Below are 25,124 nucleotides of genomic sequence, written 5' to 3'. Positions count from 1 at the left end.
TGCAACTGTTTGTTCTTTCCAAACTTATTTTTTAGTTATTTGTATTTTTACCTAAAACTCCGCTCTATCTCAAACTGCTTTGTAGCGTTTCCCTATTCAGCAAATTTCTCTCTCCCAGTTATTTATAGATGAAATATATATTTTGAACTCTTATTTCCAAGGTGAATTTACAGTTTTGGTATTGACCTTTTTTTGGCATGAAGCACCTACCTTTCCTCTGTTCTCCCAGTTTTAAGACAAGATTCAGAGGACTGAAGGATGAGCTTAGTTGCAAAATATCTGTTAATAAAGATAAAGGGTGGCACAGTGGTTAGCACTGCTGCCTCACAGCTGCAGGGACCCAGATTCAATTCCAGCCTTGGGTCACTGTCTGTGTGGAGTTTGCACATTCTCCCTGTGTCTGTGTGGAGTTTCTTCCGGATGCTTCAGCTTCTTCCTACAGTCCAAAGATATGCGGGTCAGGTTGGTGGCTTAATTTAGCATGGCCATAGTTCAGGGAGATTAGCAATGTAAATAGGTGAGGTTGCGGGGATTGAATCTGGGTGGGATTGTGATTGGTGCAGACTCAGTAAGCCGAATGGTCTCCTTCTACACTGTAGGGATTCTATGTAGATAGAGTTCGTAGAAGTGAATCCTGAAGCAAGCAAATGAACGATTCCTATTTAAAACAGGAATAGGAAGGGAAAACAAATTGTGGGCTGCAAGGAAAAGGAATAAGGAGACAGGAGGAAGTTAAGAATTTTTATCTCTTCTGAAACTTTACCATTACTACATTTTGCCTTTGTAATTCTTTATCAGCTCTATAATGCTTAACTTAACTGGCTCACCTCGCCGCCTTTTCTTTAGCTAATACCTGTCTCCTTTCTTTCTTTTGCTCAACAACTGGCTGATCATGTAGTACTTACAGCTCTTGCATCTGAAAGTCATATGTTCAAGTCCCAGCTCAGGATATGAGCACATATTCCAAGTAACAACTTCATTGCAGTACTAAGTGAGTGCTGCAGTGTTGGAGTCACTGTTTGAAATATCATCTGTCAGTCTTGTTGTAGTTTTTGTTGAGTTCGCAATTGCTGAAAAAAAGACATACAGTTGAAGTTTTGCTTTGCACTCATTAGGATAGCTATGCAAGATGAACCAAGAGGAAATAGAGACATTGCCATTTACAATGCAGCAGAGAACAGTTAATCGCCAAGCTTTTGTTTCAAACTCAAGGCAGGCAGACCAACTGGTCAAGGCATTGCCATGGGGAATGAACCAGAGAATGGCAGTCCACTAGCATTTGTTCAGTTGGAAAAGACATGCTCCTTCTGTCTGGAAAGGGTAGGGCCTTTAAGAGTGAACATATGTGATTTTTAGCATATGTAAATGAGCCACACCGCAAGCCAGACTGAAAATCTTAAATTGGTACAATTGTTTAGCAAGTATTGTCCAGTTGTGGAATCACATCTAATCTTGGCTACTTGAGTTTTGCAGCCTGGGCTAGTTGGGTGTGGTCTGCACATGTCTGAACATCCAAATGGACCATGCTGTGTGATATGACTTTCCAACTCTTGGGACATATGGCCTATATACCTAGCATCTCCGAAGGCACTGAAATTCATCGACCATGTTACTCATTTGAGTGACAGGCAGAACGTCTGTTTGGCTTGACGGCAGCATCCTTTTATTGGAGCCTACCACTCAGTGTTGCTCACTGCATAGTAACAGCATGCAACAACTAGCTTTATTGTTGCTCAGAGTTTTGAGACACCATACCCTTCCCCAAATCTGAGGCAGACTGGATGCTTTTCAGGACTAGAAGTGGCAGCCTTCGGGCCCATTCATGAATTTCCAAGATATAAATGAGCAATGATCTGATCAGTGTAGTCATTATCCTGCAGGATGGCTTTGTGCCCTGTTTCAGCATCAAGCTTGCATGAAGAGCAAGTGGCTCAGGCCATATTTGAGGTTGCCATTGAGGCCAATCTTATAGCATATGGAACTGTAGGAATCCTTGTGTATATTGATCAGTAAAGGTAGGCTTGTGGTAAATAATAGTAGAAAACCCATTGACAGATTTCTCAACTTAAGAACCAGCACATTGAGAAAAGGAAGTTTATTTGACTGCACTAGTTTAAAGGTGAATTTCAACGCAGGATGGACCCTTTGAAGTGTGTAAAGAGGTTCTTCCATTCATCTGCGTATTCAGATACCTGCAACAAATCATCTACGTATCAGAAACATGTAAGGGCTAGGAAGTTGTGTATCTTCCCATCACAGATATATTTCTTGTGGAAACCAACAGAGGTGTTTGTAGGAGATTTGAAGCAAAATGTTTGTTCACTATAAGAACAGAAGCAATGAGGGAGGAAATTAGAGCTGTAGGTGGTCGTCACTTTCACATGTGTACTTAAAGATGGGATGTATATTCTGAAAGCAACAAGTTTGCCCCAGGCAAATACAGATCTATCAGCCTAACTTCAGTAGCAAGACAAAGAGCAGAATCAATTTTAAGAGTAAGATGAAGAATTCAGTGAAGATGATGCTATTGTCTAGCTGGTAAGTATTTATTCTTTCCAGAATTACAAGGATGATTCTAATTAAAATAAAAGCCACACAAATGCAGGTTAGGACATGGGATTGGTGAAAAACAGATTTAAAAATCGGAAATGCAGAGAATTTAAGCTGTGTACTATCAAAGTAGAAAGGTTTTTTGAGTGAAGCTGAAATCTGTTGTTTCTAAGTGACAAAATAGTGAAACTAATTGAGATACGGTTAGATTGCTTTGGCACTAAATGTGTAGACTGTAGCTCATTCGTACAACAGATAGGCATCTGAGGAATTAAATTGAAAATGAATAAATATTAAGAATTAGACATGGGTTAAAAATTGAGGGTTGTATAGGACTGTTAACAGTTTGGAATGCAGAAATTAAAAGGCTGTGGTGGGTGGAATCCCTGTGTGTACAATTCTGCAGTAATCCCAAGGAGGCAAACTTTGATCATGAGAAGAAACTGGGAACAAGATGGTTCCACCTAAGCAGGAAAGTAACTAGAAAATGTTAAAGCAATTGGGTTTTGTTTCTTTAGAGAAGCAGACTTTGAGATGTCTTTATTTGTTTCCAAGAAGATGCAGGGAATTGACAGGAGGAGGAAGGAACTGAAGGCATTGATGCTAAGTTTGCACATGATACAAAGATATGTAGAGGGACAGGCAGCATTGAGGAAGCAGGGTTGCTGCAGAGGACTTGGGCAAAGAAGTGATGGATGGAATGCAATGTAGAAAAGTGAGGTTATGCACTTCGGAAGGAGGAATAGAGGCATAGACTATTTTCTAAATGAAAAAATGCTTAGGAAATCAGAAACACAAAGGGACTTGGGAGTCATTGTTCGAGATTCTCTTAAGGTTAATGTGTGGGTTCAGTTAGCAGTGAGGAAAACAAATGCAATGTTAGCATTTGAGTCAAGAGGGCTAGAATAAAGAGCAGGGATGTACTGCTGAGGCTGTATAAGGTTCTAGTCAGACCCCATTTGGAATATTGAGTAGTTTTGGGCCCCCTTTTTAAGGAAGGATGCACTGGCCTTGGAAAAGGTCCAAAGGAGGTTAACAAGAATGACCCCTGGAATGAAGAGCTTGTGGTATGAGAACTCTGGTTCTATGCTTGTTGGAGGGAGGATCTTATTGAAACTTGTAGGATATTGCGAGGCCTGAATTGAGTGGATGTGGAGAGGATGTTTCCACTAGTAGGAAAAACTAGAACCAGAGGGCACAACCTCAGGCTAGAGGGACAATCCTTTAAAACAGATGAGGAGGAATTTCTTCAAGATAGTGGTGAATCTGTGGAACTCTTTGCCGCAGATGGCTGTGGATGTCATGTCATTGAGTGTCTTTAAGACAGAGATAGGTTCTTGATTAATAAGGGGATCACAATTATAGGGAAAAGGCAGGAGAATGGGGATGAGAAAAATATCAGCCATGATTGAATAGTAGAGCAGACTCGATGGGCCGAGTGGCCTAATTCTGCCCCTATGGGGGCGGCACGGTAGCACAGTGGGTAGCGCTGCTGCTTCACAGCTCCAGGGCCCTGGGTTCGATTCTCGGCTTGGGTCACTGTCTGTGTGGAGTTTGCACATTCTCCTCATGTCTGCGAGGGTTTCCTCCGGGTACTCTGGTTTCCTCCCACAGTCCAAAGATGTGCGGGTTAGGTTGATTGGCCATGCTAAGAAATTGCCCCTTAGTGTCCAGGGTAGTGGAGGTTAGAGGGATTAGTGGGTATAATATGTAGGGATGGGCTGAAGGGCCTCTTTCTGCACTGTAGGGTTCTGTGATTCTATGATTCATGTCTTATAACTGAGCTACAGTTGTTGTAATGAAAAATTTACATAGCTGGAGGTACAAATTAAAAGAAAACGTGTGGAAATGTTTCAATCTAAAAGTTGATGATATGTCATATAAGTCAGTCAACCAAGGCTGATGTGTAAACCAGTTCAAGATGATTGAATGCACTTTGGGAAAAGAGAATTGTCTAATTTCTGATGAAGGAACAAGCTGTATCAAATGCTAATTCCTAAAAATATTTTTTGTTCAGTTCCTTTGTAAATGACCAATGCCAACAGATATCTCTCAACAAAATTAGAAATTATGGCCTTTTTAGCAGGCAAGTGGCGGTTTCTATGAAAAGCTCCAATGAGCAGGCTCAAAAATAAGCTAATAATCTTGATCAGCTTTTGCAATGCTGTGGACTGACCCACGAATCCCCTGTTGTTTGGACATAGCGAATGGTAGGTTAAGATTTTATTTTAAAAAAAGCCATCAGCTCCATAAAAAAAATCCTGCAGAGAAAATGATACATCTGACTTCAGAAAGTTTTGCACGTTAACCGTGGCTAGAACTTTGTCTCAAATGATGGCAAGACCGGAATGATGTCCCTGGTATGATGTCCTTAGTGTATAGAATTAGCAAGAATTTACAAAACCAGAGCTTGACTTGGACTAGCGACAAGCTAAGTTTTGGATTGATAACCCTGCACGCTAACTCCAGCAGCCACCACATTCCACTCCTGACATGTCTGACCTGGGTGCACCTAACAGGTTATAAGGAGTTATATGGCTGGATCAATATTCAAGGATCCCTTTCCTAGCAACATTGTAGAAGCACCATCAGCACAAGGACTGAGCTCATCACAATTTCAGGGCATTTAGTGATGGACATTAAATGTGACCTTGTCAACAGTATCTGCATTCTAAGCACAAATAAAACAGAACAAGGACCTAGCAATCTGATAGCATGACCAGCTTGGTTTAACTCGTTCTTAACTTTCCAATGTGAAATGAGATTTGCTCCTTGTGAATAAGGCTTGCTCAGTTGGTTCAAAAAAAGCCTTTTTCATGAAAGTAAGATAAAGAGGTCTACTAAAATTAATCTTATTGTATAAGTGCCAATATACTTATCAAACACTGAAAATGCAAGTGGACAAAGTATTAAAACATATTTTTCCTTTGCCGCCTTTAGGCATGCAGATGGATCATTGAAGTTCTGGGATGCTTCAGCCAGTAAGTTAGCTAAATTCCTTCAAAAACCTAAATGAAGTATTCTTCTCCAAGGGACAAATTATTGATATATCGTAAAACATTTCCATCATGGACATCATTGCAGGGAGTTGATATAGTATTATAGAATTCAACTAAAGTTATGATGTTACATTTTGTGAGCTTGTCTTTCCCTCTCTCTGCAGGCAAGCCAGATTATCTTCTGTTAGATGAGGTCAAACATGGGTAGTCTCATGATGGGAATTCCCAATATATAGCTTGTTGATTATCAAATTATTCAAAATGCCCTTGGCGAAGAAATTAATTTGCTATTTTTTTTCTCAGTAACTGACATTTCTAATATCTGTAATATGCTTTCATCAGACCAAAATCAAACATATATTTAACAATGCTGTGATTATGTTTGTTTACTGTTCATTGTGTCTTTTGAAGTTTTAACATCAGGGCCTCAGTCTGTCTGCAAAATCTGACTTTGACTGGGCATTTTTTTTACCTCAGAACAACCAACCATCACTTCCAACTACGTTTTTTTCCTTATACCAAATGCACTATGCAAGTGAGCAGAATCAATGAAAGCCATAAAATTCTGAATAGGACCTGACTGAAATAATTTGAGGAAAGCAACTTACTTTGGCTTTATTCTACTTTTTCTGACTCCAAAATAAAAATTCTGTAAAATGATTTGGGTTTAATTGCTGGAGCGAATTTATTCTTAATATTTAACACTTAGACAGGGAGAAGAAATAAAGTGAATTACCTGCCAAAGGTGTAATAGACCTCCCCATTCCAATTCTTCTCCTTTGCCTTCAACCAAGTTCAGTTGAAAGGTTTAGACTCTAGTTATTGGGGAAAGCCATCCACATACAGGACACCAGACCATTATTTGGAATGTGGAATATGTCGATAAAATAGTTCTTCGAAAAAGCCCGCATGGTTTTACATCCTTGTTCATAATATATGGAGGACCATTTAGTTTGAACAGTGAACATTTCCCTTTCAAAATTTTATGCTGACGTACAAAAATTGGCTGTTTTTGAGATCTGATTTTTCTTCAGAAGTGAAAGTAGTTTAATTTGTCTTGCTGTCATTCCACAGCTAGTTATTCCTGCACAGGAGACTGATCATAGGGAATACTTCAGAATTTTTTAAAAATTAAAATTTGACCATGCCTCAGAAGTTGAGTTCTTTAATATTTACTGGCTGATCTGCTGTGGTGTTTCTAGGACCAAGAATATTGTTTTTCTTAATGAGTAAGTGCTCAATATTGAATATGCATTAAATTGCTTTTAATTTGGACAGATATTGTAACGTGTTCTTATTCTCCACATTTTTATTTTCCTTACTTGTCAGTAACGTTACAAGTTTTGTACAAGATGAAGACATCCAAGGTATTTGAAAAATCTCGGAACAAAGAGGAAAAACCAAACACAGACATTGTGGATGAAGACCCATATGCCATTCAGATCATCACATGGTGTCCTGAAAGCAGAATGCTGTGTGTGGCAGGAGTATCAGCACATGTAATAGTTTACAAATTCAGCAGACAGGAAGTGACAACAGAGACTATCCAGGTATGACCAACAGTTAAGATGTAGGTATTGGATCCTTACTGATGTAATAGTTGATTATATCTAAAGTAGATCGTAGTGTAGAAGACAACCCAATTTTGCCAACCTTGCAAATCATTCTTTTGTATATACTTGGTGTATAGGTTGGCAATCACTAGCTCCCATACTCCCACACACTTTTTCAAGCACAATATGCTATACTTGCCTTTGCAGTCAGTCTCAATTGTTCACCTCATAAATGCATGTTTTACTTAACAGTATCTTATAACTGGGTGCAAGGGATCAAGTCAGCAATACAGGCTGCATTGCGAAGATGTGTGGGAGTTTTAAGACATGTCCACTCTGCATTGAATGCTCGTCACATTTCTAAAAGGCAATTGCCAGCACTCCTGCCTGGAGGGCACTTGACCCCTGTTTTCCAATAAGTTTTTTCAGGCTTCATAGGTCAAATTATACTCTGCCATCTATGGTACAATTTAGCACATCAGCTGGTAAACTGGCAGTAGTCTTGACCATGAAATTTTGAGATATTTCATAGTATCAAAAAGGATAGAGTTTAGTCCAGGATAGAGTTTAGTCCACCATTCTTACTCTTAAAGAGTGACCAATTTAACCCACTCCCCTGTTCCTTCCTCAAAGGTCAACATTTTTTAGCTTTTTCAAGCATACACTCAATTCTATTTTAGAAGTTATTAACCTTTCAGACTATGTATTTCAGATCATAAACTTGCTGCAGAACATAAATTCTTCTCACATCTGGTCTCTGTGCCTGTTATCATTATCTGCTGCTCTGGTTACCCACCTGCCTGCCAGTGAAAAAGATTTCAGCTTATTTATCCTTATCAATACCATTCTTAACTTTATTAAAATTAAATGACATTGAAAATTGCACCAAGGTACATTAGTGGCACCTATTGGAATGAGCCTCAGAGCATCAACATAATACATAGTAACCCTGAAGTGTTTGGCGGGACTATAAGTAACGTGGTAATTATCCATTAGAAGCTGACATAATACTTTCAGCAGCTGAGGCCCGGGTTTAAGCATTCAAGCTTCCTGGATCAAAGTCCACAAGCGATGTGAGCCCAAGGTGTTGTAATGCATATGCCTGGTATCTTTGTTCACATCACATGAGTTTAGAATTCATATCGTGAATTCTGCTGCTCTTGACTTAAATCGTGCTCCATTGCAGTGCTAACAAGTAACAATTAGTTATTTTTCTTCATGAAAAAGCTGTTTTACATTGTCATGTAAGTAAAATGACTTAATCATCCAGTGTTTCACAGTACTGCACTTTAGAACTGTTTAGTAAAATGAATTGCATATTGATTATCATCTTGTTTGTTTCAGTCAAGTCAAAGTACTGTTTAGGTTGCTGGACATTGAATGAGTAGATGACTACTGTGCAATAGTATAACAGTATTATTCGCTCCTGTTCAGATGCTCGAAATACGATTGCATTATGAAATAAATGATCTGGAATCACCAGACACTGAACAAGTACCATCGTTGGTGACATCATGCCAGGGGCCAAACTCTCAGACTGCAAACTCTCAGTCGCATCCCTCTACAAGCAGCAGCTCATCAGATGGTCTCCGCGATAATGTGCCCTGTCTTAAGTGAGTATTGATCTACTCAAGATTAAGGTGACTTTGATCAGTAAGTTTCTGTTTAAAAAGACTTGCTTTTACATATTGTATTCATGACTTCATGATGTCCTGAAGCGCTTTACAGCTGATTTGAAATAAGAGCAAAATGCTGTGGATGCTGGCAATCTGAAATAACCTGGTTATTACCTGAAACAACCTGGTGTTGTGAGACTTCTTAATCTGAAATAAAAGCAGAAAATGCTGGAAAAATACTTGGCATGTCTGGCAGCATCTGAGTTAATGTTTTGAGTCCAAAATGACGACTTTGGAAAACTCAGGCACTTTTGAAATGCAGTCACTGCTGTAATGCAGGGAACACAAACACTCATGAGAAAAATGACTAGATGATCTGCTTTGGGTTCTCTCTCTCCACAGTTACTGTTGGATTTGTCTTTATAATTTGATTTATGGCATGGAGGATAACTCCCCTGCTTCTCTTTTAGTGACATAGAAGCTTTTGCTCCCATCTGAAAGCAGATGGGGCCTCAGTTTAACTTTTCATTTGAAAGAGGATACCTCTGACAGTGCAGCACTCCCTGTATTGGAATATCAGCCTAGAATGTTGTGTTGAAGTAGGACCTGAACCTCTTGACTCAGGAGAGCTTGTCTAATGGAGCCACAACTGACACATGGCGTCAGATTTTCTGTTTGAGGAACCCAAGCTGCTGTGATAGTATCAGTCTCAGCACTAACTCCTGTTACCCTTTATTTGTATCACACCAGCTTTCCTGTGTTTTACATGCTCACTGTTCTTGTAGTGTTTCATCCAGGCTCAGTTGCCAATGCTCATATCTCTGTTTTAGACTGAGGGTTGAAGCCTCACTCCAGAGACTTGCGCATGTAGTCTGGGCTGACCCATCAAGTGAAGTGACTGAGGGAATACTACATTCTTGGAGATGCTATCTTTAGGACTAAGTAGAGGCCCTGTTTGACATAAAGAATCATTCATCCTACTTATTTTGTGGAGCTTTACAATGAATTGCATATTTAACAGTGACTGCACTTTAGAAGTGTGAGTTGCTTATAAAGCACTTTGGGACATGCTGAAGGTGTGTAAGCAGAAATGTGAGTTTTTGAGGTTAAAATCATCTTTACTTTTTTTATAAAATATTTCACCCATGAACTTGCGTAATGACAGTTTTAAAGGGTTCCAATTTCTCAACAGAAAAGTTTGACTTAAAAGGATTAAACTTTCAACATCAACTTGTATTATATAACGCCTTCAGATCATTTCACAAGATTGTTATTAACAATATTTGACACAAATAATTAAGGCAAATTGGTATTAAGGATCTTAAAGCAATAATGAGAAAAGTTAAGACAGAATTAGATTACTGAAAACAGACATATTATTGAAGCTTTTGGTCTTGCACTCATTAGGATAAATGTAAGAAGGTGAAATTTCAAACAGTCACAACAAATTGCAAGTGTAAGTGAACCATATTAAGAGATCTGCTGATTGTCTTAAATTTGTTGCTAATCCAATTTGGGATCATTTGGAAAGTGCTGCCCAATCTAATAGTAAATATTTGTTGGATTTGTGTAACAGTAATGAACTACATAACGTATATGATGGGATTCATCCTCGTGGCTCAGTATGTCCACATATATATGGGTTGCCAAATATACACCGATATGATGTCTTATTATACCTGATTTTACAATGACTGATGCTACACAGCCTGAATTGACCAAATAGATGAGTGAGTTGCAACCAGTTCTTACTCAGTTTGGAATGTACATGAAGGATTCCTGCACCTTAGCTAAGTCTATACACATTGTTGACAGTAGCCTGTCTATGTACTACTTCAACATTGTTGACTTAATTATGAGCCGGCAACTTATATCATGACAATCTGAATATGCCAATATTTTCTAAATTTGTATCCATTTATCTTGAACTTAACAATCTTACGAGGTCTAGTTTAGATTTAAAGACACCACCTATGCCCAGATAGCTGTAGCTGTGGAATCCTGCCTCAGTCCAGCACTCCCTAACGTTTTCATCAGTTTCCATGAAAAACACAGTTTTATGAATGAGCCCTAACATTCTATCCTGTGCATGTTTTGAAGCTGTACATGATGCATTCATGATCTTTGAATCTACAGCCGCATAGAAGGATTTCCTTGCACACTTAATGTGCTCCATACCACCCTCCAACTCAGTTGAGGCAGAACAGTTTAACAAACTCCCTTTCCTCAAAATGCTCATTCAGCAATCAATAATGGATTCTCTACTATTGTCTATCGCAAACCTTTCATCACCAGTCAATATACACATTAGGATTCATATAGTTCCGTGTGCTATTTATTAGCAATCTTGCAAATAGAGCCATGATTATTTGGTTATCTTGCAAGGAATAAAGCACACCAAAGCTATCTTGCAGGACAATTGCAACCCCAATCCTTTTGTTGTTCATTGTATATTGTGCAAACTCACAAATAGACCTAAGATTGTTAATATAGAACTGAAGAGTCCCAGTCTACTTCAAATTACCCTAGAAGACAAAGTATCTAACAAAAAAATTTGAGCAAGTTAAGCCAAACATTTCACACTGTTACTATACAATCGCAGCTCCTTATTTTCCACTAATAGAATACTGCCATCAGTCCAGAAAGACATTCTGACTACCCCACAATTGAGGAAGTCCAGATATGAATTTCTGTACCAGTGTGATGTCCAGTACTTAAGCTGTACGTCCCAGCAATTGGCTGACCAAATGAAACATGTTCTTCAGGCTGTGCTAAGTAGGCCAAGTCCAAACCATACTTAACCAGCCTGTGTTTGTGAAACCTAAAACAAAATAACTACTCTTAGATGTGATTCTGCAATTGGACAACACTTCCTGAACAATCCTGAGTGTGCTCATTGCTACTCGAATGACCAATTTAAAATAATCAGTCAAGCTTGTAATGTGGCTCATTTACACTTGCTAGAAGCAACATCCATTCATACACTGGCAACAGTTTTCTACAAACAAAAGGAGAATGTTCAAGCTATTTGCTTTGTTGAATTATCCAGAAGGTTGGGGACCCTTTGGTTCCTTATTGCTTTCCCCGTGGCAATGCCTTGGCTGATCAGAATTGACTTGCTAACCAGTCAGTACTCTTTTTTTCCTCCTGTGGTGTAATTGTTGTGATAGTTTGAAATTTGGCATTCATGCACTTGTCCAAAGGAAGAACCTCAAATGTCTCTCTCTTCAGCAGTGTTCACATATCGTACTGCCAAGCAACTACAGTGTTTTAGTGCTTTGGCAGCTGAAGGCCTGTTCCCCAGTGGTGAAGCAATTGAATTCAGAAGGGACGCACCACGTCTTATGACGAACAGTTTACCTTGATTCATGATGTATTATTTAAATAATCCTTTGCAAGGATCTTAATGGCCCAGAATTTCCTGAAAACCTGTGCCATAGTAATGATGCACCTGTGATAAATGCAAATTTCTGCTATGACCAACCTGTGTTTTATATGAACTTTTATGCCACACCAAAGTTTCCTGGGTCGTTTATTGCTGCTCTTGTTGGAACAGTCACCAGAATCTTGAGAAACTGTATTTCCTACGGCGCAAGTGCCTCAGAATTTCTTGAAATCAGCTTGATCATTAACCAATCATAAAGATAACATCGCGGATTATACAATTCTCATGAGAGAGAGTGACTTGTAAAGAAAGTTAATCCCTCAAGTCAGACTTTGCAGTCAAAAAATGAGAGCCCAAGTACTCTGTTAGTTTTGTGCTTATATTAAGAATATCATAACTTGTTGTAAGCCCCATAAACGAATGTGCATAAATTGGTTGCTTTATTGCAATGAAAAGTGAATTCCCATTGCACACAGCAATTAGAGTGAATATCTCATGATATTTCTAAGTTTTGCAAGCTGAGTGAAACAATTTCAGTTCATGTGATATTTTCATTGCATTTTGGTATTGAATTCAAGACAATCACATGGTTTCAAATGCCATCCTCTTTGAGATTTCACTTTTAGTTGAGCAGTGTGAAAGGAAATTAGGGATATGTAAATTAATGCTAATGATGTTTGGATTTTCAGTTAAATGCTAAGCAATATCCTAAGTGACTTCCTGCCCCTTTACAGATTTATCAAATGAGTTGACCAAAACTGAGTTTTGGTGAATTAGTGAATATTTTGCATTACTCTGGTGCTGTGAATAGGGCTGACAACTGTGATCTAAGCACCACCTGATTGAGATTGTTGAAAGCATGAGGTAAATTTATCTCCAGTAAATGTTTTTGCCACGTTTGCATTGCTGTATATTGTACTACCATTTAACTTGCACACACTAAAAATGCTTTGTCTGCTTTCTTTGACTATAAACGTTATTGTTGTTTTTGCCGGAAAGGCCAGCATTTATTGCCCAGCACTAGTTGCTGTAAAAGTTTGATACAGCTGCTGGGTCACGTCAGAACAATTAAGAATCAACTGTGTTGGTGTGGGTTTTGTGTACATATAGGCCCAATTAGATAAGGACGGTAGGTTTCCTTCCTTGTTGGGTGTTGGTTAAACATTTGAACTGTATTACAATCTGACAGCTTTATGTTCACTTTCACTGCCAGCATTTTATTTCCGATTTTAAAAACTGAGATTAAATTCTCAAACTACCACGGTGAGATGTGCAGTCTCTAGATTATTTGTCCAGTGACTCTTTTGTGGAGAGCTTGAATCTGAGGTGTGTTCTCATGGTGTTGAAAGGAAGTGCCATGACGACACTCAGAAGCCTTCACTTAAGAGTTTTAATACCAACTTTGAATCATGAAGGATGAACACACCTAGAATTCCTGCATTTGGTGCAGCCAAATGAGAAACAGTGTGTCCTCCTTCAAAAGCAAGCGCTTATCAGAGGCAGAAAGTAAATGTCAGGAGAGGAAATCCCAAGCCAACAACTTACTGCAGACGATTGAACTTTGAATATCATGTCCTATTAGCTGTAAAATCTTCCATACACAGCTTAGTCTTGGCAGTTACCTATGCACTTACTGGAACCTTGCCAAATGCCCAGATGATGAACATGGCCAACTTCACCTTAAAAAAACATGCAAGGCCATTGGAAGGCTGGCCCATAACATAACCACTACACGATCACATCCCAGATTCACATTAATCAAGAGCTAACTTTTTATACTTTAAAAAAAACACCTTCCTAATTACTACAATGGTTCCTGCAAATAAAGATTTGTCCTATATAATTCTAATTAATTGCTGTAGCTCCGTCTCTCTTGTACAGTGGAATAGCCTTTGTGAATTTTGTACTTGGGAACCAAATTTATCATGGATCAATTGATTAGAAAATGTAGCTGAGCCAGAATGGGCCCAAGTTGTATCCCCAGTTTGTGATAAGTGAGCCAACCACCATTCAAGACAAGATAGGGCTACTGCATTTGGCATTTAAACCCAACTGGAATCCACTCCTCTTGATTGCTAATAAGAATGGTACTAGGGTCTGGTCAGGGTTGGCCTCGGGTGTGAACACCAACTCTCCCTGCAGTTATCATTTGGGTTCCCCTGTATGATCTAGGAATGTAGAACTATGGCTAAGTGAGGAATTGTCATCTGAAATGAGAATGATAAAAATTAATGAGGAAATTTAAACCTCATTGTATTCTTAGTTATTGTGATTTGAAGATTTTGTGTTTAGTGTAGACTAAGTGGACAATTCCAAGCACTATAATGTATTAATCAATCTTTATGTGCAATTCACACAATCCTAAAAGATTGCAAATTAATCAAATATACGTTTCCTTCTCCAGAATTAAAAGTACTCCATTAAAACAAGGGGCAGGCTATCAGGCTGAAGTAGTGATTCAACTAGTATGGGTTAATGGTGAACCTCCACAGCAGATAAGCAGCCTGGCGGTGAATTCTTCATATGGTCTGTGAGTATCAGCCTTGCTGTCATTAAATCTCTTGATCACCTTGCACAAAATATGTTCTAGCATTCTCATCATAAATTCTAGTGGTTAAAATGTGATGTATTACAGCACTCCTGAGTAGATTTCCTGCCTTGAGACCTCAAATTAACTTCGTTTTCCACATCTACTTTCTTCTTGGTTTCCTAATGGCAAATTTCTACCAGGGACTGTGTTCACCGTACCCTGTCATGAAACCTGTTGTCTTCATCCTCAGTGACAGCTTTCACTCACCTTATTCTGGTATTGTGTACACTCTTTTTCACCCCTCTGTCTATACCTTCAAAACTTTCTCTTAATTTCTCTCCTGCATCGTTGGGGTATAGAGACCCCAAGAATCTATCCGTGCCCCCCTCTATTTCTCACCTTCACGCTGCTTCAGCATACAAAAACAATGCCAGATTCCACATGTACAATGACTATATCCGGTTTGACCTCACCACCCCTCTGCTGTTGCTAATTTGTTACTGTATAACTGGATGTCAGACAAGCAATGGGCAGAAATTTCCTCCACTTAAATACTGAGAGGACTGAAGCCATTGCCTTTGGTCCCTGCTGTAATCTTGGTTTACTAGCCACTGACTCCATCCCTCTGCTCTCTGTGTTTGAGGCTGAACCAAATGATTGGTAACTTTGATTGTCCTAATTGACGCTGAGTTTAGTGTCTAACTCCATACCCGTGCCATCAGCAACGCCTACTTTTACCTCCATGACATTGCATGTATTCTTTATTCATTTCTGGGATATGAGCATTACTGGCAAGGCCAACATTTGTTGCCCATCCCTAATTTCCCTTGAGATGGTAGAGGTGAATCACCTGACATAGTCCATCCAGTGCAGATGCATGTAAATGGCTTGGGGTAGGCTGGAGGGGTAAGATTTTCAGGTGATGATCTCATGCATCTCTTTCCCTTGTCCTTGCCTGCCGTTGAGATTGGCAGAAGGCGCTGCCTTAGGAGCTGTTGCAAGTTGTGCATCTTGTAGATGTGCACACTACTGCCACTGTATGCCAGTGGTGCACTGAATTAATGTTTAAGCTGGTAGATGGAGGCTGCTGGGCTGTTTTGTCCTGGTTGGTATTTAACTTGTGTTGTTGAAGCCACACTCATCTAGGAAGTGGAGAGCATTCTATCACATTCCAGACTCGTGCCTTGTAGATGGTGGCAGGTTTTGGGGAGTACAGATGAGTTACTCGCCACTGAATCCCCAGCACCTAACCTGCTGTTTGAGCCGCAGAATTTATACTTAAGGATTTCCGTGCTCTCCCTAAATCTCTAAGAACATAAAAGAACAGGTATGCTGTTTATCATATTGAGTCAGGTCAGTTCCATCATTCAATGATCTGTGACCTAATTGCTATGTTAATTTTCTAGTCATATGTGTCTTTACTGTGCACTCTTAAGACACTCCTCAAAAATCTATCTTTTTTAACCATGCAATAGGCCAACTCCTGAAATTGTATTTTGTGGCTTGGAATCAAGTTTTCATTAATCATTTTTATGAAAGACATTAAATAAGTTGATGTTTTGAAAACCTCTTGGCGTATTTTGTTGCATAAACTGTTATATACGTGCAGCCTGTTATTACGCAGATTTAATTGGGGGATTTATCCTGGATCTATGCCTTAGCTCGCCTTTGAGGTGAGCATTCTGACCCACTTGCTGTACTCCAGAAATCCAGTGTATCTGGATAAAGACACACACAAAAATCTCCCCAAATAACACTACTGATTTTTTGGATTGACAACCAAACCACCTAAAAGTATGTCAGAAAAAACACCAATTGGTGAGATGGATAGGATTTGCCCATATTCCTACTGGCTTCCGTTATTCTAGGTTGAGGATGGGGATATTCATTGGTCAGCTCCTTCCATTTGTTGTTTGATTGCCTTCCATCTGTTATTTGATTGTCCCCCATCATTCAGAACGGGACATGGCAGGAGTGCAGAGTTTTAATGTGATCCACTGGTTGTGGGATCACTTCTATCATAACTTCTCCAGTTTGACACCTCATTTTTAAGAGTGCCTAATGGTGCTCCTGGCATGCTCTTCTGCACTCCTATTGAAGTAGATTTGGTCCACTAGCTTAATGGTAATGTTAGAACAAGGGATATGCTGTTGATGTGAGTTATTAGAATTAATTCCATTGTCCTTTCTAGTCAACTTCTGGTTTATAGGCATGCATTCGCTTAAAGCACTGGATTTTCAAGAAAAGATGTAGGTTTGAGTGTTTGGGATTTATTGTTGGACTGAAGATGTTCTTTAATATAATGCATTTTTCTCTTTAGTTTGGTGTTTGGAAACTGCAATGGCATTGCAATGGTAGATTACATTCAGAAAACTGTGCTGCTAAACCTGGGCACAATTGAACTGTATGGGTCGAACGACCCTTACCAGAGACAACCAAAGTCCCCACGTAAAACACGACAAGCCTCGGGAGGTAAGCACTGATCCTTCTACTTTTGTAACACCTTCTGGAGTTAAAATAGATTTGATGTGCTCAACCAACTTGGGCACTATGTAAGAAGGAATCTGTAGTGTGGAAGCGTTAATTAGGCAGAAGCCCAGTGCAGTGAGCTATTTGCTCGTGTCCAGGTTCTGTAAGGCAGCATAAAGAGCTGAGCAACAACCGCCACTAATGTGATGGAAAGGTTCCCTTTTGAAGGGAGCATCATCATCGGCCTGAGTTCATTGAATGAATTGCTTTTTATTATTTACTTGGGATAGAATTAAATAAAAAGTGTTCTGCAAGCAGAATGCAAATGTTACAAGGCTTCTCACTAAAGTGTCTCACTGAAATTAGAACAAATTGATCTGGGTAAGAAATTGACAGAAGGAAAGCAGACTGTGTGAACTTGTTAGTCGAGCAATAGGAGCTAAATGAGATAGCTCAGGAATTGGTGCTGGAGCTTCTAAGATTTTGATCCTAAAGATTTGGATCTATAAGGGAGTCCGAGGATATTGAGAAGGTGGTGGTGGGGTATTAAGACCACATTCAGGTCAGTCATTATTGAATAGTAGAGTAGGCTTGTGAGGCCTGGAATAAGGAAAAGTGGAGAATGACGCAATATCTGTGGGTCAAGTGACCTTTTTGCTGTCTTATTCTGACAAGCAAAAACAGTCAAATTTGCAGATGTTAAGGACAGTCAGTCAAGTTTTGGGACAGCAGGGTGGCACAGTGGTTAGCCTCATGGCGCCAGGGACCTGGGTTTGATTTCCAGCTTGGGTCACTGTCTGTGTGGAGTTTGCACGTTTTCCCTGTGTCAGCATGGGTTTCCAGTTTCCTCCCACAATCCAAAGATGTGTGCTGAGTAGTATTAACTTGAAAAGGCACCAGAGATGAGACTACTTGGATAGCTCTTTATAGAGGCAACACAGGAGTGACCCCCTGTGCTTATATGATACAAAAGAAACAACTAAAGCTAAAACAGAAAAAAATGTGTAACTGCTCATAGATTAACATTTACCATCACTGCATTCATTGCTCCTCCACAATGAGTGAAGTGCTGAATTATATCACTCCTTCAGTGAATGCAAGGAGACTATATGGTTCTAAGATTGAACAGTTCCTGATTATGGACAGATCTCGAGTACTGTGTTCACTCTGGGTCAACAAGAGAGAGAAATATTTGAGCCAGGGAAGCATTGCAAAGAGACAGGAGGGTGATCCTCAGTGTCAGAGGAAGGACAGGGGATCCTGGAGTGCTTTTAGCCTTCAAAAGGAGATTATCTAGTTGAAGTGTAAAAAATTAGCTAACCTTAAAGCATACCTGAAAATAGATCGGGGTATTCCAGCAAGAGAACACAAAACTATGAGAAGGACACTTTTGACCAGCTGCGAGGAGGGACATAATTTTACATATTCTCTGTATCTGCTGCTTCCGTGTCATGTTACCCAGACCCAGCTTCTACTTAACATAATTGTCAGGATTGTCATTTTCTACTTCTAGCTTTGGAACAGCCTTGCTTCTCAACATAGACCCTAGAAATCTGCAGAACAGAAGTGGAGGCCATTCAGTCCATGTCCACCATCCTTGGGAGCAATCCCACTCACTGTTCACTCAGAGCATTTTCAAAACAGCCATTTTGCAAGATGACCTACCTACTGCACTGAGCTCCTCTTCACAAGTTGTTAATTCCATTTTATCTCCATCTTTTATAATTCAGTAATTTGAAATTCTCCAGTAACTTTTAACACACACATTAAATACATGTCAGCTGACTGATGAGAAGGTTAATACAGCTTATGGAACCAAAAGGTTTTTTCTTTTAATATCCTGCATTCTTCATGGCTTGAACTCTACTTTAGCATGTGATTTTCCTACATATCGTGAATATTATTTTGGGGTCATGAAAAAGTCATGTGGAAATAGCCCCAGTGATTTCTGATTTTAATTTTCTGTCTTTATGCAGATTGCATTATCTGTTGCTGTGTTCTAAGTTTTGTTCTGCAGGTTATTACAGCCAAATTATTATTTTGGTGTTGTGCTTTTTTTTCTACTGCGTCCTAAGGCATGCTGACGGTGACTTCTTGCATGTGTGGTCTTTCTAGTTTATATTCTGAGTCTGTGAAAAGACTACGTTCTTCATATCTAAGTAAGTCATCTCACGCTGATACAAACTTCTGTCTTATGTTTGGATTTTGAAGTTACTATACATCGCATCAGCTATTGAAATCATTCTCAATGGGTCCCTTTTATCTTTGCACATAAACAATTAAAAATAGTCTACTACAGCTGCACGCTTTGGTTGCATAATGCTTGGAACTGCTCTTGAGTGACTTTGTTTCAATAGCTGCTCTATAAGAGGGTGCTTGTGTTAAATAGGTTGAGCAGTTTTATTTAAGATAGGAAGCTGAAGCTTCATTGGAGAATATTCCACTTGGCAGGAGAATCAACATTCGCTGTCTCTTATATTATCAACCAAGTGATGACAACTCCTATGTTGGCCTCATAAAACAGACAGATCAGCAAAAATTTAATGATCAGTCCAGCCCGAGTGTTTGCTGGCAGCAGAGGGTTGCATGTCATTAGACCACTGGAGGAGATAGTATTTTAATGATAACATCTATTTTAGTTTGGTTTGCCTCTGAGGCATCCATCCTGGACTCCTTTCAAGATTGAAGAAACTAGGCTTCTTTGCTCTTTTCTCCTGATTCAGTCTTTGGATCCTGACTAAACATTCTGTTTTCTTCGCTGATCATGGCTGTCTGTTCTAAGTAGCTGGATTTAGTATGTCTTTTTTTAAATCATGGTCACTTCGAACACAAGCTTTGTGAATTGTTCAAGAAGCCTAGAAGTAAGTTTATTGTTCAGTAAGAAGTCTCTGAACACCAGGTTAAAGTGCAAGAGGTTTCTTTTTCTAAACCTCTTGCACTTTAACCTGATGTGAGACTTCTTACTGTGCCCATCCCAGTCCAACACTGACATTGCCACATCATAACTTATCGTTGGTAGGTTCTGCCTGTTGAGATTCAGGAATTCATGCAGCAAAAAACATGAGATACAAGTTGAGGAACATGCACTGTTTTGTCAGATAGGATGGACATGCATCATGCTATATTTTGGAAGTGTTCTGAAAATACATTTTTGTTCTGTAAATTCCAACATTGCTTTACAATGTTCGTTGACACATGAGGATAGACTTTCACTGTATTGCCCTGGCGTGTAACCGGTACCGTAGATTAGCAGGTCCCACTAGAAACAGAAATAGGAGTCTAAATCTGAATATTCAGTATGATGTAGTTCACTGAATTGAAATTTCCAAGGAGATTTTTGGGAGTTCAACCAAAGTTCATCGAAGGGCAGGGAGATACTAGCTGTTCAGTTACAAGATCCCTGCACTTGTCTGCCATGTGGCTTTGTGCGATGCCTGGAGAAATGTACGTTTTCATTTATGATCTGGCTCCGGGGTGAAATGTATCGTCGGGCAAATAGAATACAGATTCTACTTTAGAATGATTGAAAGTTATCTTGGACTGCCATCATGAGATAAGGATTTTGGGAATTAAATGTCCTGGTGGGAGGGTCTTCAGTAGGATGAGTACTGCATGAGAGAGGTGGGTTTTTAGATGAATTACTATGCAGAATGATGTGCTTTGATGGCATAATTAGTGTAGCAAAGAAGCTTGGCTTTGATTGAAGACATAACATACTAGATGAATGCATTCCAATGTGAGAATTTATCATAAGAATAGATTGACGTGAGAATTAATGTAGCAGAGGGATGGACTCTGGCTGTATTAATGTTCAGGAAGAATGGACTTGAATAGAAGAAACTGGATTTTGATATACTTTCTATGTGCAGTAAGGATCTCACCAATGTTTCCTCCTCAAGTACAGTCATGCAGCAATGTTCTCCCAGTCCATTAGGCAGGTTTAAGAATCAAAAAAAGCTAAAATATTTCATTTGAGGGCTTCCAAAATTTTGCTGCAGTGGAGCAAAAAAAAGGGAAGTCTTTTCTGATTGATTGTAATAGGCTTATGAATCCCCTCTGGTTTCTCTGACCTGTTCTCCATCTCAAGATGAGATGTTCCACAAACATTGACATTATGCTGCTCGGGCATCCCATTTATTCCCATAGCACTGTGATGAAATTGTGATCCTTTGTGACCCAAATGCTTTCCAGAGTAACTTTGTTTTCTTGAGCAATTATTTCTGTCCATTTTTGCCTGTTTTGGCTCTGAAGTGACTTGAGATGTTCTTCTGCATTAATGGAGTTCAACAAATGCAAACTTAACCCCCTTATCATTGTGTTCTTTGTGGTAACATGTTGACTTTCTTTGTCAGGTCTCTGTGATATCAATGAGGGTTCTACAACTCTAGATGACCGCTGCAAATCTCCCACATCAGGTAAGTGTGTCAATGAGTTTATGGGATTTTTGTTTTCAGGGAATAGATTAATTGAAAATGTGGTGTTTGTATTTGCACAAAAGGATGCAAGGAACAGCAGTGGATAGTCGTGGAAGTGGTTTGTTGATGGACAGAATCTAGTGCTGCACACCTAACTCATTTTAAATGATATCTCGTCACCCAACATTTTAATGGTGTATAGCTGAGGAGTATTATGAAAGTAAACAGTGGAATCCCAGTTTTACGTTTCATCCTAAAATAAATTCATGGTAGTTTGCCCTCAAATAGAAGAATAATCCGATCTGAATGACCATGGTACAACAGACATTCTGGATCAATCCTGAGACAGTGGTTCTGTTGCGATCCCCTCTGTAAGCCACCAGAGAAAGTTTGAATCTCTAAGATATCCTGACAAAGCAATTAGCACAACAGTGACAGGAGGAGGACAGTTTTTGTCCAACGTTTTGCGCCCAGTTAATACTCATTCTGAATTACAATAAAACCTAATTAAGATTTATCTGTCATCTGCTTTCTGTAATTCTTAAAAGTTAGTGTTTGCATACTATTTTCCTACAGAATTCTGTACAACAAAACAATTCAAATAATGCTTCAGATTCCAGTTATTTATTCTGGATCAATTTTGTCAGATTTATTTAGCAAAAGACTATCTCTTTTAGCAGTCAGAAGAAAGTAGGTGGTGAGTGAAATGTTCTATTGGTAGTACAATGTCAGCCAATGAGTTAAGGGTGGGCACTGGAACGACAGCAAAGTTGTGTATGTCGCAGCAAAGCAAACAGTCTATTTACAGACTCAATTCAAAGAGAGCCTCTCCTAAACTTCAGCAAACAGAATTTGTAGTCGAAACTGCAGCAACTTCTTCTAATAAAAGCAAGGTGTATCTCCCGCAAAATGAAGTGAATGGAGCATGGACATGCTTAAAATCAATTCCAGTCACTTACAGCACTAATGTAGGAATTAAGTACTGATCCCCATTCTGGTCAGAAATATTGGTGCAGCTATTGCATCCACGGTTGTCTGACCCATTCTTGTCTTCTGTCTGCCAATGGTACCCAACTGTAATAAAAATAGAAAATGCTGGAACTATTCAGCAAGTCTGACATCGCCTGTGGAGAGGGAAACAAAGGTAAGTTTGAGGTTTGTGAAATTTCATCAGAACTGGAAAAATTTAGAAATGTGATCGATTTTGAGCAGGTGAATGAGGGAAGGGTGGGTGAAAAAAGTTAAAGGTAGATATGTGATGGGATGGAGGACAAATGGCAGTGGGATTCATGATGCGTGGCTAATGGGAGTGGTAATGAGGCAAGTAAGGAAACAAAGATATGCCTGGAGGAATGAATGTCAAGAGAAGGAAGAGGGGAAAGTAGTGGGAAAAAACTGAAAGAGGTCAGAGGTTATGAACTAAAATTGTTGAACACGGTGAGTCTAGTAAGCTGTAAAGTGCCCAGACATGGAAAAAACCTCCAACTTGCATTGAGCTTCGTCAGAACACTGCAGGGCTCCAAGGACAGCCAGATCAGAGTGGCAGGAAGCTGGGGAATTAAAATGATCAGAAGTTTGGGATCGTGTTTGCCAACTGTACTGAGGTGTTCTGTAAATGTAACCTTGTGTGCATTTGGTCTTCCCAGTGTAGAAGAGACCATGTGGTCAGCTTTGAAAACAATAGAATAAATTGGATGAAGCACAAGTTGATATGTGTTACACATGGAAGGAGTATTTTGGGACCTTGCAGGAGGGGAAGAGACCAGAGGGGCAAATGTTGTACCTCCTGCACTTGAAAGAAAAACACTGTAGGTTAGTTTGTTGTTGGGGATGATGGAGAATTGGAGCAGGGTATCGCATAGGGTCCCTTTAGAAGGGGATTGGAAGGGTTCCAATTTCCACAGCCTTTTGCTTTAGTAATGGTGTCCAGGTGTTGCCTTATTAATGCACTGTCAAGTTTTAAACTAACGTTGTCATGACTATTTTCCTTTGGTCAGCTTTTCCTTACTTTAATCAACAACCCTTTGGGCTTGTTGCAACAGAATGTTCTTGTCTGCAAGATCAGATCCCCAGTTCCAAAACATTTTTGTTTTCTTAATAATGTGCTCCATCCATGTTGCATATCTGTGTCCTTGTGGGTTTTGAATTTGATGCAATTGCCAACAGTCATGATGGTTGCCTTCCTCATGGAATAACCTCACTTTCTTCTGTTGCCCACATTCAACTTCTGCCCCATCATCAGCTGAGAGGGACAGAGGTAATTAATGTAATTGTGGCCTAGTTAGTCCTGGGAAACCTTGGGATTGTCTGAAGTCTAACTGGATTAAGCTTAAATCGACGAGACTGCTGTTGCCACAATGCTGGCCTGCACTGAGTGCCAACTTTCTTTTTGGCAGGAATCGTAGATCATTTTTGTTTTAGGGTATTTTTAATTTTTCTGTAATAGCTCTACAAAATAACTGTCTAAGGACATTTTTTAAGTTTTGTAAGTTGAAGGATTTTTTGAGTTGATAAAATACAAACATAATAGGAAAGGCTCAATGACAACAAAGAAAAGACTACATTTTGTAGTTTACCCAGATTCCCAAAGCCTTTGATAAAGTACCTAAGGAGAGAATCCTTTATGAACCAAAGCTAGCGGGTAATGATGAGAATTGATGAATTCTTATCTTGATAAAAGAGAATGAAATAGGGAGCAATGTTTGTGAACCAGTTGAAAAGGGAAGAAGGAATATTGAACAAGATCCTCCAGGATTCTGAAATATTCGAATATCTTAAGAATTTAGATTTGTCTTGGGTCCCAATTATCATGTTGCATTGGATTTTACTTCAGTATATTGAAGAGATCTTGGCCCAGTTCCATTTTTCTAAATCCTCTCATATCAGTGCCAGTTGTTGCTGGCATCTGCAGTATTCTGCTTTTCTAGTTACCTATTGTTCACCCTCTAGTCTTTTGCCGACTGCCTTTCTTTGTTACAATACAGTGGTGCTAAATCCCTAATGCTTGATTTGTTGGCTTGTGTTTAGTAGTCCCATTAGTATAGGAATTTTCTCTTATGCTTTTTCATTGGCAACACCTTGTCAAAAGCATTTTCATCCATGGAACACTTTACGTTCCAGTGAAATGCAATTGATACTAATTTCATTCCCCGTTTCTCCAGAGAAGGAATGTGCTTGCAGGACCCTAATCAGCAAAGGAGTTGATGCCCCCAAGAAATATGGGAGTGAATGTAGTTAAAGATTTGTCACGTCCTGATGCCTTAAGGAAAGAGGACCTGCACTTTTACAGAAGTCTCAAAGTGCTTTATAGTTATGTTACCGTGTAGAAAATGTAGCAATCATTTAGTGCACCGCAGCATCCCACAAACAATGATGCAATAATGACCAGTTGAACTGTTCTAGTGATGTTGGTTGAGGGATACATATTGGAACATAACATCGAGGAGAACTTCCAAATTTTCCTCAGTGTTGTGGAATTTTATCCATTCTCATGAAGAGAGTGTTTGGGCCCAATTTAGTGTATTGTCTGAAAGACTCAAAAATAGAAGTTATTTGGACAAGGCACTTATTAATTTTAAAATAGCATATTTTCTGATATACTGAATAG

General features: G+C 39.3%; 1 protein-coding gene across 1 annotated transcript in view; it reads left to right on the top strand.

The window, feature by feature from the left end:
- The window catches only part of LOC145350807 (syntaxin-binding protein 5-like), a 186,902-nt gene that overhangs the window by 115,920 nt on the left and 45,858 nt on the right, over positions 1–25,124 (top strand). Inside the window, 7 exon segments of the mRNA XM_080200126.1 lie at positions 5,491–5,531; positions 6,879–7,099; positions 8,537–8,715; positions 14,508–14,633; positions 16,954–17,105; positions 19,178–19,261; positions 21,455–21,517. Coding sequence (XP_080056252.1) covers positions 5,491–5,531; positions 6,879–7,099; positions 8,537–8,715; positions 14,508–14,633; positions 16,954–17,105; positions 19,178–19,261; positions 21,455–21,517 — 866 coding nt within the window.

This window comes from Carcharhinus amblyrhynchos, chromosome 12 (assembly GCF_965287045.1).
Source record: "Carcharhinus amblyrhynchos chromosome 12, sCarAmb.v2.hapA, whole genome shotgun sequence".
In the NCBI taxonomy this organism is placed as follows: domain Eukaryota; kingdom Metazoa; phylum Chordata; class Chondrichthyes; order Carcharhiniformes; family Carcharhinidae; genus Carcharhinus; species Carcharhinus amblyrhynchos.
Note: the sequence above shows the minus strand (reverse complement) of the source record. Positions and strands in the feature narration are given on the sequence as shown.